The sequence below is a fragment of the Lepisma saccharinum genome, chromosome 3, assembly GCF_977018435.1.
Source record: "Lepisma saccharinum chromosome 3, izLepSacc3.1, whole genome shotgun sequence".
Lineage (NCBI taxonomy): Eukaryota > Metazoa > Arthropoda > Insecta > Zygentoma > Lepismatidae > Lepisma > Lepisma saccharinum.
Window position 1 is genome coordinate 31,683,679 of NC_139231.1, and position 19,797 is coordinate 31,703,475.

Below are 19,797 nucleotides of genomic sequence, written 5' to 3' on the forward strand. Positions count from 1 at the left end.
GTTTTCCCATGTGCTGTGCCGCCTTGTGCTGAAGTGTTGCAATCTAACAAACAGGATCTTGAACACTGGTGTCGACCCGAGTTGAACTTTTAACTTGTTTACGAATTTTGCCACATAATTACATACATTTTACTAGATGTATTAAACTGTAAGCCCGGCTTACATGGCTTACATGGACGCTCCGCGCCTGCTCCAGAGCCATACGAATCCGTGTGGCCCCAAGCCAGGGCCTGTCCAGAGGAATAACTAACTAGCCACTCAAGTAGGGGACCAGAAAAGGAGAACAGCAGCCCAGAAAAGTTGCCTACTCCCATCTGCATGCCCACGCACTCACCTCTGCTTAGTTGTGCACTTTTTTTTATTCTTTTATCAATAACAGGAATATAAATATATGCATTCAGAACCTTTGTCATTGTAACTTCCTCTATGTCTAACTCACCACCCATTGGTCGATGGGACAACCCTCCAGAACAAAGAGTGGAATCCAGTAGAGATAAGGTAAACACCCCCATTAAGGTCTCCCTGGGATGAACAACGTTAGTCCGTAATCTAATCTAATCATATAACGACTTAAATTTTGCTCCTTGTGCAGTAGTACAAAAACAAAATAATTTATAACTGTAAATATACATTTAGTCAATCTGCAATGACATAATCTGTTCATTTCTGACCTCAAATTATAACAGTAAATGTAGGAATAGAAGTATCTAAAGGCCGCATCACACGGAACTGGATTTCCAGTAGGTATGCCCTATAGTGCAGGAGGCCTTAGAAATAGCGTTTCGCGGGCTAACAGCAGACGTCGCTCGCACACTATTGCCGATACTCTCGTGTCGTCTGCTCCTCAGCCGACCAAACAGGCCGAGGTAGCAAGAGGCAGAGGTCACTCACCCTTCCAGAAGCGTGCAGCGAGCTAGCTGTGGCAACCGGGCTCGCTCATTCGCGGACCTGATTGGTTCTCGCAGACACACCCCCATATTGTCGTCTGCTGTAAGCCCGCGAAGCGATCTTTCTAAGGCCTCCTGCACTATAGTTGGCGCTGGATTTGCTATCAATTTGCTAGTTTTCGCCTCACACGATACTTATCAGCGTACTTGTCGATAGACTTTTGTTCCCATACGTGGGAAGTTGTAATGGCGGCCGCGTAAGAAGTAAACAATGTATCACTTCACATTTTTAAAAGCCGATAACTATTCAACCGAGAGGAATAACGTTTCGTATAAAACGTTATTAGGTACAAAACAATGGCGCTGCTTAAATACATACTTTACAGCGTTTACTGTACACGTATGGAAGAATATGTTAGTTGTTTCAAATGTAAACACCATGCACTCGACATAGATGGTGTAATTCAACGCGTCTTTCATGCTGTATACGTTATACATTGCTGGAGTAACACTCGGAAACTACAGACAAAAGCGCTCCTTTGCACACTCACAGATTATCTTCACATGGCGAAACTTTGATCTGATTGGCTGTTCCACAGAATCCAGTCGAGGAAAGCAAGTAGCATTTAGAACATGTCCTATTCCTCCAAACCAGTCAAGCAGTCAGCCAGGCGGCCATGATTGCTACCTAAAAAGTCAGTTCAGCGCCAACTAGGGCAATCCAACTAGAAATCCAGTTCCGTGTGATAGGGGCTTAAGTGTATCATGTAAACTTAATAACATATTCAAAATCAACCCTACAGAATTAAATGTTGAAATGTTAAATAAATGAAAAAAAGGTGAAATTTTGTTGCATGATGTACTTACCTACTTTCAGATTTGTTACATTCTTTCCAAGTTTTGCAACTATTCCACTAGCTTCGTGCCCTAAAACCATTGGAGCCTTCACTATGAATTCACCAATAGCTCCATTGACTAGATAATGCACATCTGATCCACATATCCCAACAGAATGCATTTGCAAGAGAACCTCTGAAAATAAAAGTATAGATACGTAAACATTTTACTACAACAGCTTTCTGACATTTGAAAATATACATTTGGCATGGCGAGAAAGAGCTCCAAAATTGGGGTGCACAATTGATTAGAGCAGTGATGCTAACTTATATTTAGACTCGATTGTTCAGTCAATATATTTTTCTTATTGCAAACTGTTAGGGGCTTCAACAAACATGTTATGCCAAAAAGTGCCACGTCCAGAGTTCATTTCAGAGCCATTTCACTGGCTCAACTCCCCCCCCCCCCACCGCCCAAATTGTAAAAGTAGGATTGATTACAAAAGCAAGGTCACAATCCAATAGAACGTAGTGTTTGAAACATTTCCAGTGAGTTGACGGAATTCAAGTAACTTCTGTCAAAGCATCCCCCAAAAAATTTACAACCAGAGAGGGGAAGGGGAAATTCACCTGCATCCATGCCTTCAAATACCACCCTGGCCCAATATCCATCTTACAAAATTTCTTGGCACACTATGGCCTGCAGATGTACTGGTACTGGCATCACCTTATTATCAGAGGGATCCAAGTTTGATACTACTGCACAGTACTTCAGATTCTATTTAAACCAGGGCCGCCGTTAGGGGTGTGCGACGCGTGCCACCGCACAGGGCCTCACGCTTTGAGGGGCCTCGCGCTTCTAAATCAGTAATTCATTAATTTCTTGTGTGTGCAAGCGAGATTGCATTCGAATAGAGGGAAAACAAGGAAGAAAAACATAATTCCTGTGAAACGAAAAATTTTACCATAACAAAGTTGAATTTCTCGTAACGGACAACAGTGTCCATTCTTGTCAAGCCATCAGTCAGAATTCGCCGACAAGGAACAGAGATGTATTTGTGAATCGAACTTTCCTCGATTACCTGTCATATTATTGCTCGATAGAGGACAGACACCATAAAATGGTTATTTGTCTACTCTTCAAGCTGAGGGACAACACATTTGAGGGTGTGCCGCCCCGCGTTTGGAATTTACGATCTGGCCAATTAATTTGAGAAAAGATGAAAAGAAGCGTCCTGAAGGACCGCTTGGCCTCTTTTCAAGCCACCGTGTTTACAACCGCAGCAAGGTTTGTCTGCCGGTAATATGAAACTGTCTTCGAGTGTTTATACTCCAGTAGTGCAAAGCACGTAACGCTCTCGTTTTAGAAAGTAATGAGCATGGGTGCGGATTTGTAGGTACTAAAACTCCTAAAACAAGTAGGCAAATGGGCACCACAATGATAAGAAGACGCACTTTTCTGTTCTTTGGGCTGATTATGCCGACGATGGTAGATGAAATTAGAAAAAAATACTTTAGATAAAAAAAAAAAAATTTAAGAGTACCTATTACTGTGAAAATAGCTCTCGCGTAGCATAGTGGTTAGCGCTCTAGTTTTAGACCCCCAAAATTTCGGGTTGACACAGCATCGTGAGGACAATTGAGGAGCTGCTTGAAAAGATGATGTGGTGGTCACCGGTCTCCAAAGCCAGAAAACAGCAGCGATGGGACTCGATGCGCAGACCACGGTCACTCAAAGAACATCTGTTGGCACGCCCTGGTCCTCAGAGGGCTGGAGTTGTTTGTAGCAGCATTAATGTGAAGAACTTTGAAATTATGGATACGTTCAGTGCTCTTGCATCAATAATATCATCCCAGTACGATTAAATATCGAGTTCTCAAAAAATGCTCTCGCGTTGTTTTAGAATAATCTGCCGTCTTCTTAATATTTATTCTTCAGAATCCAAGCAAATCGCAAATTACGTTTGCTCTATTAGTTTTTCGACAAGGCCATAATCTACGTGATAAATTGGTAAATACATTAATTGTAAATCATACATGAGTTTGTCTACCTGTTTACATTAGCCTACTTGTGGCGCAAGTTTATTTGGGTGCTTAACATTCAGTTTCCTTTTCTTTTCTTTTTTTTAATGAAAATTCTCCACCCCACAAAGTTTGCAAGAAAAGTTTATCTAGGGCATTCTTATTGAGTTATCTGGTAAGAAAGACAGTCATTGTGATTTTAAGACATGAGCCCATCTTAGGGGTCAAGCTGGTTGAGCGGTCAACCCCACCGAAAATTCCGGGTTCAAATCCTGGCATTGGCTTCAGTGTTTAATTTCATTCCATTTCATTCATAATTTTCACATAGAGGTGGGCATGGGTGTTTCTCTGTGAGCGTTCCTTCTTAATTTCATCTAACCATCATTCGTGCTCATCCTTACAATGTGCAGAAAAATGACGCAAAATAAGAAAATCTGGAATAAACATACGTTTGAGAACAGTCCTATTGCTGGCACAATCAATCATTTGCCTCTTACTTGCACAGCACTTAGTTTGCAATATTTTTTTTTCATGGTGATTTCATTTGGGCTTTTCGAGGTGAGCAATTCGCAACACAGGATTAGCGTTTATAGGAATTCTATGTTGCTCAAAGTTAAGAATACTTTCCTTCGGAAAGTTGGGAACCAAGTTTCTTCCTGGGTGGGCTCTTCTCTTCCCAGCCAGGGAGGGACCAGGACGAAGGAATGCAAGAAGTGACAAATGAGCCCTGTATCCCTTCGACTGGACACTGCCCATCGTCGCTGAACTAATTTAGGTAACATGTGGCAGAAACTGGAGGATCCAGAGAATGACCAGGAGATGCTGTTCTCACGGTTTGGTCAAAACGACGCCGGACAATCTGATTGGGCCAGGGGGACACGTGATCCACCAAAAGCTACAGTTTTGGGGAAATAGTTTTTTGAAGAAGGACAGTGTGCGACTAGGCTCGAAAAGGAACATTATCCTCCAAAGTGCGGGACGAGACTGGAAATACAGAGTACCCGCCAACAGTGTGCGACAAGGCTCGAAAAGGAACATTATCCTCCAAAGTGCGTGACGAGACGTGGAATAGAGTAACTTACACGGTAGAGTGTGTGCATAAGAGTTCGAACCCGGGACAGTATTGTGTTATAAGTGTACAATCGTGTGTGGCGATAAGCGCCAATCATGTGTAACAAGTGTATCCTTTTTCTTGTGTAAGTATGTTAGGTTTATGTCTTTATTAATTAAACATGTTAAAATCTATATTTGTTTCCCTTATCTGCAGGGTTTAGAAATTAATATCTGATCATTGGTAAATGCAACAGGTAAACAAGACCAGGTAATGTTAGGTCGAGCTCTTGGCTCGTAAATCCCCCTAGCTTCCCTGGCCGAATCCTGGAACGGACCGTTAATAAACCACCAAACCTGTTGTATATGGCCATGCCCTTGAACAGGGACCTAAATTAATTGAACCGTTGTAATTACCATGATCAGGTCTTAATTTGCCGTCTGTTCGGGAGTGTTGCATGCGCGTCATCCTCGCAGCATGTGGAGGAAAAAACAGACGATAAATAAGGAATGAGAATAGGGAGTGACCCAACCCCAATTGGAATTTCTAAATATTAATAATTCGCGAGATGTGGTGACTTTTTAAGTTTAACTAAAAGGGAATTTTTTTCGACTGTTGCTCTTAAGGAAAACTCATTTTTTTAATGATTTATTAGTTATGCCCAGAACTCGCGCCATGGACGCCGAACTTGCTGCGTTCATTAGGGAACAAATCGAAGCAGCCGTCTCCCCACTTAAGGGAATTATTCAGGAACAAAACGAAAAAATTCAGCAACAAAATGAAATGCTTCAAGCATTGGAAAACAAGCTAGAAGAGCAACTTGACACTCAAGAGAAAAACACCAATGAAATTGAAATAAAGTTAAATGATATGCATGGTAATTTCACAGGAAAAGATGAGAGTCCAGGTTTGAATGAAAAGCTTGATGATAGTGATAATTCTGTGAGGGAAATAAAGGTGGGACTAACGAAGACTAATAATGAGTGTCAAGAGGAGAAAAGAAAAGCAAAACAAAGCGAAGCGTGGTCTTACAGACCTGAGATGCAAGAGTAGTGTTGCTCACGGGACGGGACATGTCCCGTCTCGTCTCGTGTCTCGTCTCGAAAACGAGACGAGACACGAGACGGGACAAGCCTTTTGAAATTCGAGACGGGACGAGACGGAATGCCTTTCTCGTCTCGTTTTCGAGACGAGACACGAGACGGGACGGGACGGATCTTGAAAAGTCTCGTCTCGTCTCGAATGTCTCGAAAAAATAAAAGCAAAATATTTAATCAGTTGCAAATACTTGTTTGCTTGGAATAAAGTATTTCAATTAGAAACGTTGATAAGCGTGTATTAAGTCAAAATAAGAAGACTATTCTAGAGAGAGGCATGAATGAATACCTAAACTTATTTCCTATACTCTTTCGACACACAGAGTTACTCCCCATTTTTGTTTTTCAATTTATTCCAGGTTATTAATTTTATGTTACGATAGTACTCCAGAGACTAATACAATTTTGAATAACATCAAGTAAAAGCGCAGGTAGAGAAGGTGGAAGGAGGGGCCAAAAGATCGTGGAATGTCTGCGTCCGAGGTTTATCTTGTAAAAATAGTCTCAGCTCTATAGGTTGGAAAGATAAACGGACCGACGGATAGGGTTTATTTTTATTATTTAATGTTTACATCAAAGGGTGTACAGAAGTGATTGTTATTAGGAAGTAGGAAAAACATTGTAGGAAACATGGCAGTACAAATTGATAAGGAGTTGTATGGAAAGTTATTAAGGAGTCCAAGATATTAGCAAGACTAAGAGAAGGAGATAATTAGGGATAAATAATCCTGCATTATCCCACTCCGAGCAGCTGAGAGCTAAAGAGGAGGAGAAAATACGGGAAATATGGAAAGAAGTAATTTGGTGATTTTAGTGTTTACAGGGAACCATGAAAAGATTTTACCACGTGATTATTTGCACGGGTTGCGAAATTATTAGAATGCTATGGGAATTTCGGAAATGTCTTTGTTGAGTTGCTTGAGTTGCTGTTTTAAGTCCACTTTATGCACAGTGAGGCTAATCGGGACTGGACCTACAGTTTAAAGTGGAATCCGAACCACTTGTACCTCCACCGGGTATCGAACCCGGGACCCCTTGATTACAAGGCAATGACGCTACCACTGCGCCATGGGGGAGGCTCTGTCTTTGTTGAGAAAATTCTTGTTGTTTACCTCAGGCATTCTACAGGTGGTTGGATTAGATCTTTTACGTCCGTTTGAAGATTATTTAGGCTACAATGCTTTTTTATTTATTTATTTCTTATTTAAGGAGAATACTATTCATTCCTTGGATTGTAATAACGAAATACGGAGGCTGATATAGAATAGATTTGAAATGAAGCAAGGGCACTAAGTTCTGTATAATTGTCGTAGAAGGAAACTTTGTTCTATGAGGGGACTCCCCGATGGTACAGTGGTAGCGTCTTCGCCTTGTAATCAAGGGGTCCCGGGTTCGATACCCGATACCCGATATCAGATAGTGATTTGAATCCCACTTTAAACTGTGGGTCGAGTCCCGATTAGCCTTTCTGTAAATCAGATGAAAGAATGTTGTAGCTGTTCTTTTTATTTTGTAAATTTAGCCTTCAAGTTTATGAGCAAAATAGATGTAGTATCTACTGTATATATTTTCACTCGTTACTAAACACATTTCACAAAGTAGTTTTATCGAACTTCAGAGGGAAGCTGACAGCAATGGCAGTGTGGCGGGAGCCTGTTTACGGCCAGGGTGTATTCCGAGACTAATTTTCGCCGTTCTCCACTGACAGAGGTTTCGCTTTGAACAAAAGGACACCGTTGCTTCAGGGGGCAAACACCAAACATAGGGCAAGGTTGACCTGCAGTAGCGGGTAAGTGCCATAAATCCAGGCCTAAAGTAGGAATGAAGGTTGATTCAAGGGAGGGGCAATAAAAAGAGTCACATTTCCCTGGCGCCGTCACTGGTTGGAAGTAAATTTATTAGGGCGAGGAAAGTAACATTAGCTGTTGACAGTGTTACATCAAAGGCCGTGATATGTGCTACTGTTTGTATAAATTATAGGAAATTTAAGCAAAAATTTATAATTGTTGCGACTTGAGAGTTGTTTCCTTCATTTGATCGTAGGAAGAGGTTTTCTGAGACAGATTGGGATTATTTTACACATACACGAGAAAGGGTGGTTGTTTAAAGATAGATACTTATTTTGTACATTTTTTAAAAGTTCAGATAAAACGAGAATTTAGCCTTACTGTTATGAAAAGAAATAACGCTGTACAGGGAAAGAATAACTCTTTACATTTCTCGCACCTGGTGGGATGCAACCCACATGCACAAGAGTATTGCAGGAAGTCTATGAACGAGGATGAAGATCGATATGTGAAATTTGACTTAGCTGCGGGTGAATTAGTGGGTTCTAATATTCTTAAGGTTGATTTTGGGTTTTAAGTCCACTTGATTCACAAATGGGCTAAATCGAGAACCGACCTACAGTTTGAAGTGCGATCCATTGGGTATCGAACGCGGGGACCCTTGATTACAAGACCTCGACGTTATTTCTACGTAATCGGGGAGGCACCCAATTTACACAAATATGTTGATTCCAATAACACGTTATATGCATAATCTGATAATGACGCACTTTTGGTGCATCTAAACATATTTTTTTTCAACTATAGTGTCTAAAAGAATCATTGAAGTTGGGATTTATGTAACTTCAGGAAGCACGCCTCTGTAAATGTGCGATATAAAATAAATGCAGGTTTGCCTTCCATACGTGGTGGTTTTGTCACGTTTCTTCGCTTCGTAAAACATACACTTTTGCAGAAACCGCTTCTTGCATCCTCCTGGGGCCTTGCTCTAGCTAAACCAAAAATATATTTGTTTAGCATAATCGAGGGTTACTTATTCCTGCCGAACTTACTAGAAAACAGGGATTCTATTGGGATCATACGGCTTTGAATGACAGTATCAATGAAGATTTATGTACACTACTACTTATAACAATGAGCATAAAATATTAATCAGGCACTATATTTTTCGTCAACTGGATGTAACATCCTTTTTTGTTATTCAGCAAATATTTAATTCATCACCTTTTTTTACATTAATTTTCTTACCAGGACAGCTGTTTTTATGCAAATTTTGGCGATCTTATTAACTACACGTAAGCTAGATATTAGCTAATATTCGTGCTGTTATATTACTATTCTTCTACCATCTTTGTAACATTTCATGTAATAATAATAATAGAATTGATTAATTTACATATTCAAGTGAATAGACCTATGAATTATATTAATGTATTAATTTAAACATTTGCTTAATTGTTGTCGTTAATGTTATTATTATCATTTTTTTCTGGAACACTTGGCTCGGATACCCTCCCCCGACATATATTTCTAGATGCGTGTCTGCCGAAGGATCAACTCAACTAAGATTTATTGGACTTACAGCTTACAGGTGGCTGTTTATGCCCAGCATACATTATAAGTACATAAGATACATTTTTAATATAAATTTTACACACAAAGTTCATAAACGCTCTTAAACACAATTTTATATAACTACATTAACTCATTCAGTAACAAAAATATATTATAATTTTATATCAGCTTTTCTCAAAAAAGCAAGTATAACATATCCAATTCTAATATCTGGAGCATACAACATTGAAGTCATATTAATAGGGAAAGGAACATTAATTTTTGACAATGTTTTGTATAAAGTCTTTCTTCTCTCTGAGTGAATTGGACATTCCAAAATAATATGATGAGCATCACCCCTTAAATCACCACAGTCACAATTCGGAGATTTTAAAATGTGTATTTTAAATAAATGATGATATGTTCTCGCGTGACCACTTCTTAGTCTATTTATTAAAACAATTGCATTTCTTGAACCTTTATAATTATAAAACCAAGGTTTCTTCCTAGTGTAATCAACATAAGGACGATAACTTTCACCAACGCTTTCTAATGCATTATTACACCATAAGTTCCATTCTTTAAAAATTTTCTTCTTAACCCTCGGCAGAAGATCTGTGTAATGCAATGGTAACTGGATTGTTTCATTCATCTGAGCAGCTTGTTTTGCATATCTGTCTGCTTGTTCATTTCCGTAAATATTAATGTGTGATTTTACCCACACATAATGAACTACCTTTCCATTGCTAATTAAGCTATTAGTTGCACGAATACAATTGATGATATATGGTGATATTTTAAATAAATTTTTATAATTAGATTGTATTGCTTGTAAAACACTTTGCGAATCAACCAGTATTAGAAATTTCTGTTCAGGAACTGTACCAATATAAATCAAAGCTTGATATACCGCATATATTTCTGCTGTAAATATGGATGCCTCCACTGGTAACCTAAACATTTTTGATATATTTCTTTCAGTATCATAAAGAGCTGCTCCTACTCCACTTTCAGTTTTAGACCCATCTGTATATATATGATAAAAGTCTTCCCAAGATTCTCTAAACTCAACTGAATGATTATATTTCGGGAAATATATATTTTGAATTGGTTGTGTGGGAAATTCTAACGAGTACACTGGCAATGTTCTTGCTATGAGTACTTGACTACATTCATGATGATATTTACTAAATAGTTGTACCCAAAGCGTAGCTGATTTATCATTGGTTATTCCTGAATCATGCAGCTCTAAAAGATTTAATAAAACATCATTGAAAGGATGCCATGGTGAATGTTGAATTTTAAATAACATTTTTATAGCAATTAACTTTATCCTCACAGAAACCGAACATTCTACTGACTCCATATATACCACTACATTAGGAGTACTGTTCATTAATCCCAAACATCTTTTTAGAATTTTTCGTTGCTGGACTTCTAGTGGAGAAAGTTTTGTTACTGGAAGATTACACAAGACCATTAATCCATAATCTAATACTGTTCGATAATAATTCTTATAAAACATAAGCATGCTGGTAGGATGTGCTCCCCATTTGGTATTCGCCATAGCTTTAAATAAATGAAATATTTTATCGGATCTATTTTTCATCATATTTATTTGATACTGCCATGATAATGAAGCATCAAAGTATACACCTAGATATTTTACTTGTGAAACAATTGGAATTTGTAATCTCCTAGGAATAATGTTGAAAATATTTTGAAGACCCTTATGCTTAAATACTACTATTTTGGACTTTTCTAAAGATATTGATATTTTTTTCTGCTTTAACCATTCGTTAAATTCTATTAATTTATATTCAAACATTGAAAAATCTTTTAAGTGATTGTTTGAGTCTAAATATATACATACATCATCAGCATATTGTAGAAACTGAAATGGGGAATCTATTATTGTTTTAATATCTGATAAATAAACATTAAACAATAATGGGCTAAGAGGACTTCCCTGTGGTAGTCCTTGTCCAATATATATTGGACCTACCATTTCTGAACCAAAATGAAAATAAAGTTGTCTTTTAGATAACAATTTCCATGTCATTATGAGTATACAATGTGGCACTTTTAGTAATTGTAGTTGTCTCAATAGAACAGTAATATCCACGTTGTCATATGCACTTTGAATATCAATAAAGGCTGAAAGTACTGATTGGTTTCTTTTAATAACGCTATAAATATGAGAAGATAATGTTACTAATGCATCCTGGGTTCCATAACCTTTACGAAATACCATTTGTCTGGGCGAAAATACCTTTTGACCTTCCATAAACCACTCTAATCTTTTTAATAAAAGCTTCTCGAAAATTTTTGCCAGTACGGAACTTAGAGCTATTGGGCGATATGACTGACCCAACGAAGGGTTTTTCCCTGATTTTAGAATTGGTATAATAATTTGAGAGGTCCATGCAACGGGAATTTTACCCGATAGGAATATTTGATTGAAAATTTTACATAACATGCTTAGTGCATTCTGTGGAAGATTTCGTACCATAGAATACGTAATTCCATCAATGCCAGGAGCAGAATCTTTAGACCCTTGAAGAATTTCATGAATTTCATTTACAGTGATAGAGGATGTGAACCCCTTTGAGTATTTTGATGTAGATGAGAATGTGTAGAATATATTAGGAGGTTCACAGGCTGATGTAAAGGGTGTAGGAATGACTTTATTAATAAAATCGGTTTTCCATTCAGTGGACAAAGGTAAAGTCCGACTTACATGTGCTTTTCTAAGTGATCTGAACTTGCGCCATATGACGTCTAATTTTGTGTTAGGGTTTATTTCTTCGCAATATTTTTGCCATGAAAATCTCTTAGCCTTTATATATACTTTTCTAGATTTTGCAGTAGTTCGTTTCAAATTTATCAAAGTTGCAGGTGAAGGAGCACTTACAAATTGTTTCAATGCTTGTATTCGCTTCCTTTTTGCTTGAAAACATTCTTCATTCCACCAATCTATTTTAGGAAAATTTCGATCATATTGCGGTTTTAGTCGGGGACAGGCATAATCCATAACTTGAGTTATTATATCCACAAATTTTTCATATTGTACAGTATATTGGTTTTGATATTCTGTAGCTGAAAATTTTAAGTCTAAAACTGAATTATATTTCATCCAATCTGCCCTCTTTACGCTCCACTTACGAATTGTTTTTTGTTTTATTAATTTTGGAAATTTTTGAGATAATGTTAGCGTGATGAAACATGGAAAATGATCACTAGTTCGTAAATCAAAGTCTATTTCCCACACAAAATCAAAACACTGATTATCACATATTAAAGTTAGATCAATAGAGGACATAGTATTTCCATTTGGTGGAACATGTGTTGGAGATCCATCATTTATAACTGTCAAGTTATTATAATCCATCCAATCTTCAACTGTCTTTCCCAAAGTATCAATTCTATGATCACCCCACAATGTATTATGACAATTAAAATCTCCTGTTATGATAAAGGGATGTTGAAAGCCAGATATAAGAGAATTTAGATGAGAGCTCTGTATTTGTTGCGAAGTATAATGAGATGGAATATACAAGCTAATAATATTATAAAGTAAGTTGTTTAACTGAATTTTTATACCGACCACTTCTACATTATATTTGGAAAATAAATCATGTGTTGAATTAAACTGAATTTGTTGAAATGGTACACTTTCATGAACAAAAATTCCCACACCCTTATTTCGCACATTATAATCATTTAATATACTATGATAGTGAGCAATATGAATATTTTCTGATTTTAAACCCCATACCTCACTAACGCAAATAATTAACGGGTGACACTCATCTATTAATTTAATTAATTGAAGTTTCCTTGCAGAGAAGGATCTTAAATTCCATTGTATTATTAATGGCAAGTATTTTCTTTGCTGGTAACACATTGTTGTTTTAAATTAAGGGGTGTCCCCGAAATCTTGTAAGTCTTGAATTAGTTTTAAAATTTGTACAGAAATTTCATTACATTTTAAGATTATTTTCCTAATATATAATAAATCATCACTCACTGAAATTGTTGTGGTAAGTTCAGCTATTAGATGTAGCAGATTTACTAGCGATTCTTTTTGAGAAGGACTCTCCGCTGTTGTCCGGCGTCCAATCGAATCTGATTTTCTATCCTGTTCCTTAGAGGAACACGTCGTGCTCACAGGTTCACTTGTATTAGCCACTGCTGATGATGTTGACGCAATTTGTGGATCCTTGTGTTTATTTTTGTCCTTTATCAAAACAGGTTTAATTGTTTTCCTCAATTGTGAAGCAGAATGCAGTCTAAAATTTTCCCCGTGTTGTTTTTTAAAACTTTCATAAGACCGGTCAGATTCTGGTGGCACTTTCTTCCAACAGAGGTTACTCAGATATGTGTCATTTCTTCTATTTTCCCAATCTGTAACAGAATTTAATCTGATCGTAGTAGGACTTTCTGATGTGCAAGGGCTTTCCTTGTTTATTGATTCCTTTCTTATCTCTAGCAATTTAGGAAAGTCTTTAGCAGAGGTCGCATATGTTTGCTGTTCATTTCGTGGATCAATTCCAAAAAGTACTTGTTTCCTTCCATCTTGATAGGAGATGTTGTTATAAGCAATCAGCCTTTGTATTTCTCTCTCTTGCTCCCATCTTACACATGACTTATCGGTAGATAAGTGGTTTCCTTTGCAATTAATACATTTAGGACTGGCATTGCAGATTCCATGTTCCGCTTGACCGCATCTATAACACACGGGAGAGGATTTACACTGTGTTTGCGTGTGTGAGAAACGGAAACATTTCTTGCATAAAATCACAGATCTTACTTTTGGCTTCACTTCAAATATTTGTCTCCACAACTTCACTTCTTTTGGTAACTGTTGAGATTGAAATGTTACACTAATCAGTTTAGTAGGTTCTTGCCTTACTTCCCCCTCTTCATTGAAAAAAGTTTTCTTCATCCTTATTACATCTATTATTGGAACTTCAGCTCTAATGTCTTCGATTATCTCGTCTACTGGGATGTCGGTAGGTACACCATATATTAATCCTTCTCTCACTAAAAGACCTTTAGGAATTCTGGCTTCTAAATGGTATTTTTCCTTGATGAATTCATTTTTAGCAAATTTATTTGCATCATATGCTGTGCGAAATGTCAATTTTGCCTGCTTCAAACCACTTTGTTTAACGAATTCAACATCAACCTTCTCCTTACACAAATTATAACCTAATTTTACCGTATTCAAGCTCTGTGATCCAGGTAATGTACTGTCCACCAACACGATATATGGGCCTTGATGTCCCTCATAATATAAAGACATATCATATGCCTCATTTCTATATTTAGCAACGCCAACCTTTGTACTTGCACTTACTTTCGGATTTTTTGGGTTTTTCTCCACTTCAGGTTCCGTGCATTCTTCATTAGATCGACCTCTTTTGAAAGAAGTCTTATCACTAACTTCCATTTCCGCTAACTGTTCAGGTACAATCACATTCATATCACTTTGGATTGCTTGCATTAAATTTTCCTCATTAATCTTCACATCCTGAGCCATCTTGGGAAATCACAAGCTTTTTTATTTCGCTTTTCTCTTTCACATATCAAATGTAAAATGTATAGAGAGATTTAATCTTGTAACTCTAGAACTATTATTCTCAAATCAAACTTCAATTAATTAGATCTCAAACTAGAAAAACAAACAATTCAACACGCTATTCACACAGAATCCAAACGATACCACCATGAAAATTCACTCTCCTGCCGAAGGATAAATTAGATCAAGCGGTGGTGGTACCAGACTTAGAGGCTAAAGGGAAAACAAAGAAGTATGTGCGTCATAAGCTGAGCATAAGAAACAGCACAATATCACAAAGCAACACTTTTTGAAACTTATGTGATAGAAGATGTTTAACAATATTAAGAACAATAAATGCTTTCTATTTGTAATATACTAAGTATTGAAATTTTAAATAGTCTTTTGTGTTCATACTACACACTTAAAAACTTTTTTGAAGCTCCCCAGCGCCAAACTTAGAATTTAAACAAAAAATGTACATTTTCATAGTGCACGGAAGTTCGACATTCAGAAAGAAAGAAGGTCTAGTGGAAAACATTTCAAGACTTCCAAAAAGGTATAGCAGTAATGAAAAAGAGCACTCTTGTAGGGAAGCCAGAAAAACCACAAGGTAGATTTCATAAGATACCTAGCAATCAGTAACCAACAAACTGCATTTTTAATATTAATGTCCTCATGATTAACGAACCTTATTTATTCTCACCACGCAATGGGTAAAATATTTGGAGCTTTATCCCACTTTCCGGAAAAATATTGTGTTTCTGCTACTTTTGACTTTTGTTGGCATGATATCCCGGATCACTTTTACGAGACGAGACGGGACAAAACGAGACGGGACGAGACGAGACAGCACCCTTCGAGACGGGACAAACGAATATTTTCGAGACGAGACACGAGACGAGACAGCATTTTCACGAGACGGGACGGGACAGACCAAAGTCTCGTCTCGTCTCGTCTCGTGGGCAACACTATGCAAGAGCTTGCTCTGGCTTTCTCGCAGACTCATTACTTGAGTAGCTTGCTAGATCAAAGAACCAAAAGATATTGTGATACCTACGAAGACCCTTACTATTGCTTGCAGAAAGAAACCCCAAATACGTTTGCATTACTCGACAGCGAGATAGGTAAAGTTGGTGTCAATCAACATGTCAGTCACATGAAGATTCGGAATTGTTCAATTGGGCAAAGGAAGTATTATTTGAGCAATATCAAAGGAACCGATCGACATAACAGGTGGACTAGGATAAGGAGATGGGACGATTTGCATTGGTATGAGGGTCTCCCAAGAGAGCGGCGACCCATCCCTCCACAAAGAAATCACGAGGCTGATCGCGGTGGTGGCTATAACCATAGGCAAGTAACAGTGAGTGCATCTAAGAAACCGCCCATACTATCTGAAAACGCATCGGGTGGGCCACTCCATGATCAGGAATCTACCGGAAATGGCCCTATAAACTATCAAGGGAACCGCCCTTTTCAGTAATAATGGAGGAGCCAACACAAATATTGTAAATAATTCATGAAGTGTTAGTTAAGCTTAGTATAGAATGTTTTTTATGTGCCAATTGCGTTATTTTACCAGTGAAATTAATTAAATGTTTGTGTGTTCCGTTCAAGTTATATTTAGTGAGTGATTAAGGTGTTTTGTTTAATTGATAGTGAGTGTACGCGAGAGTGTCGTAATGTGTTTAATGAGTAAGAATTATCTAAAATACGTCAGTTTATACGATGAATGAAGATTTAACAACCTATTAAGTGGTGACCCGTAATCCAACAGTCTGATAATTAAACGCTGTGAAAAGGAAATATTCAGTACATAAATAAGTGAACTTCGATTAAGAGTTAAGAAATGTATGCACATTTTCATTTTTGGAAGCTGAAGTAATGTGAAAAATTTTATGATGTGACATTCAAGTGAAATTTCATTTTAAAGTGAGACGACGTGATGTGACATAGTTAAGAAGCAAGAAGTTTATTTTATTGTGCCCGCCAGAGAGCGTAGAGATTATATTTTATTAGTTTCGCCAAAAGAGAGCGATTACTTTTTGCGTCCGCCAGAGAGCGAAGATTTTTTTTTAATAGTTCCGCCAATGAGCGATGAAGTTATTGTATTAAGTCCGCCAATGAGCGATGAAGTTGGTTTTATTAGTACCGCCAGAGTGCGAAGAATTATTATTATTGTGTCCGCCAGAGAGCGAAGAATTTTATTATGGTGTCCGCCAGAGAGCGAAGGGTTTATTTTGTGTGCGAGTTCCGCTGGTAGGAACGTTGCTAGAGTAAGGGGGATATACGACGATTTTTATTTCAGGATGAATGAGTTACATGCTGAAATGTGCTTCAATTATAATGTCACAAATGGAAAATTATATTATTAGTCAATTTGAACAGTGCGCAATGTCATAAGATAAATGTAATTTGTTTTATTCTGCTTGAGGTATGCTCGGCAGTGAAAATTAAAAGTCGGAAGTATTTTATAGTTACATATATGCAGCGTCAACGAATGCAAATTTACTTTTAAAAATAGATTAAGAAGGTCTAGGGTCCACCAATCAATTTGTCAGTCGTTACAAAGGTTATATTAATTTAAAGATTCGGAAGAAGAAAGGTGTTGGATACATTGGTAAGAAAAAGGAAAGGAAGAATAGAGGGTCTTTTAGCAACCATCCCTCGCAGGTCAATGTTTTTCTTTCTCTCACAACGCACTCGTACTCACAGCACATGACAAGGAAATGATTATTAGTTGTTAAAAATATATATAACGCAGTTGGTACGTACTATATCACTAGTAAATGTTTAAGATTATTATATAATTAGTTACTTTCTTTTATATTTGTGATGTTTATTATTATTTTATTATTGTGTGTGTAAAGAAATAGCACGGTCCTAGAAGGCCAGGTTTATGGCTTCTCAGGCAAAAGAGAGAAGTGTCCCGTTTAGTAACTACTCCTCCCCCTGAAGGGTAGGAATGGTCAGTCAGCTGGGGTGGCCGGAGTGAAGGTCACAGCGACGAAAAAGAAGGGATGTCTACCCTAGTGACACAGTTTCTTTGAAGAACATCTGGCTCGAACGATACCATTCTTGTTCCAAGTGTCATAGTTATACATAATCCAAGTATCTTTAATTGTGATATATTATTTTAATTTTTTTTAATATAAGGATATTCATATCTAACTTTTTAATTTTAAGGAAATTATGTAAGAACATCTCTTCTGGTCTAGTTAACTATACTCAGTGTTGCAACAAGTGTCATTTGTTTTTGTTTTCATTCAGACTGATTTTCTAGGATTTGTTAAAGGAACAGGTTTTTCACTGGCGAACAGGCTATTTTATTCTACAAATTGGGAAAATAGGAAAGAAGGTAATCAGTAAGTCGGTCAGTAAAAGAGAGAGAGGAGATTCCAAATAGAAGGTAATTTAATTTTGTAGATAATCATATTATTTTAGTATTTTGATTTGAAAATAAATAACAAGGGTTATTCTAGAAAATAGTTAGTACTAGCTAGCTAGTTTACTTTATAAACAAGTATCGATTGGGATTGCTTAGCGTATTGTTATTGCTTGTGTATTAGTTCATATCTTTATAGGAATGTATATTGTATTCATTGCATTGGCTACAAGTTATTACGTATAAGTAGTTATAGGAATTGATCATAAGATTATGCTAGACATTTGTATTGAAACTAACATTGCCTATGCTGCATTATGCCAAATGAGCATGCATTTCCTGACACGTTTCTCAAAGCATGAGCTGCACGTGATTAATTACTAATTGGTGAGAGAGGAGGTGAAGTAAGAAAGACAAATTTATTCTTAGGTCGAATGATAGAATGATCAAATGATCAAGAGAATTTTATAGACTTTTATGACAATGAAGTTAGCATATTAGTTTCCATATTCATTTCAAAGTACCATTTCTTATATATAAGAAAATGAGTTGATGTGTGTTTACACTTGATATTTATAACACTTAATTTGTGTGAGGATGTTACGAAATTTAGTCCGTAAGATGATTTACATAACTTTTATTGATTAATAAATGCACATATACGTTATTATTTGCAAACTAGTGAAGTACGGATTCTAAGTTATAAGTACTTAAAAAATATTCTGAGTGAGGTGTACTCAGATTTTTCTAACAGATACTATTGTACTCGTATCTATGAAAATTTTGTTATGTGTCAATCTATAAATAAAGTAGGTATTTTCTTTGAAGTAATGGTTGGTAGAAAGAGGTTTTAGTTCTAAGTAATGTATACTTTTTTCCAGTACTCTTGATAAACTTGTGAAAAACGTAATATTAAGGTGTGATTTTGGGTTATTGCCTGAGAAAGATTACAATTGTTTCAGTACGAATAACAAGCAACAATTATGATATTTGAGATTTTATCTGCGTGGTAATATGTACTTATTCTGCTATCAGCATATTTTATGTTTTTCAGTAGTAGTTTAAAAACTTAAATTTGAGTGTAGGTAAAGTGTTAAGTATGTGCTGGAATAAATTTATTTAGGAAGAAAATTTATTAATGATGGTCACGGTAAATTTGCAAAGTTGTCTTTTTACGTATTTTGTTTACTTATTATAAATGAAAAACTATACATATAAAAGTGACGATCGCAAACTTATGTAATAAAAATGAACTAATCACATTAACATGTTGATAGGCCAATACGAGATCATACTATTGACGTATTTATACTTTGTAAATCTATTTTATACTGATGATATTCTAAGGCAAAAAGTATTTACATATTGTCATGTTTTGGCATTTTGTTCTTAAGTTTCTATGAAGAATTATATAAAAATCTAATTAACAGATAGAAAAAAAAAGAAAAGTATTTTACTGATAGATTATGTCTTGAAAATATGAGTATTATGTCAACTTTTAACTCATGGAAAAATGACATCTTGAACTCTTGTCTGTTTATTATGTTCAATATCATAATACTAATCAAATTCAAAATAAATATGTTATCTGGTAGTTTCAAAAGTGAAACCT

At 36.6% G+C, this 19,797-nt stretch overlaps 1 protein-coding gene across 1 annotated transcript in view; it reads right to left on the reverse strand.

Annotated features, from left to right (window-relative positions):
• The window catches only part of LOC145984960 (sorbitol dehydrogenase-like), a 61,767-nt gene that overhangs the window by 19,184 nt on the left and 22,786 nt on the right, over positions 1-19,797 (reverse strand). The window contains exon 3 of the mRNA XM_083118403.1: positions 1,755-1,919. Within this exon, the coding sequence (XP_082974529.1) occupies positions 1,755-1,919 (165 nt within the window). The remainder of the gene's footprint in view (positions 1-1,754; positions 1,920-19,797) is intronic.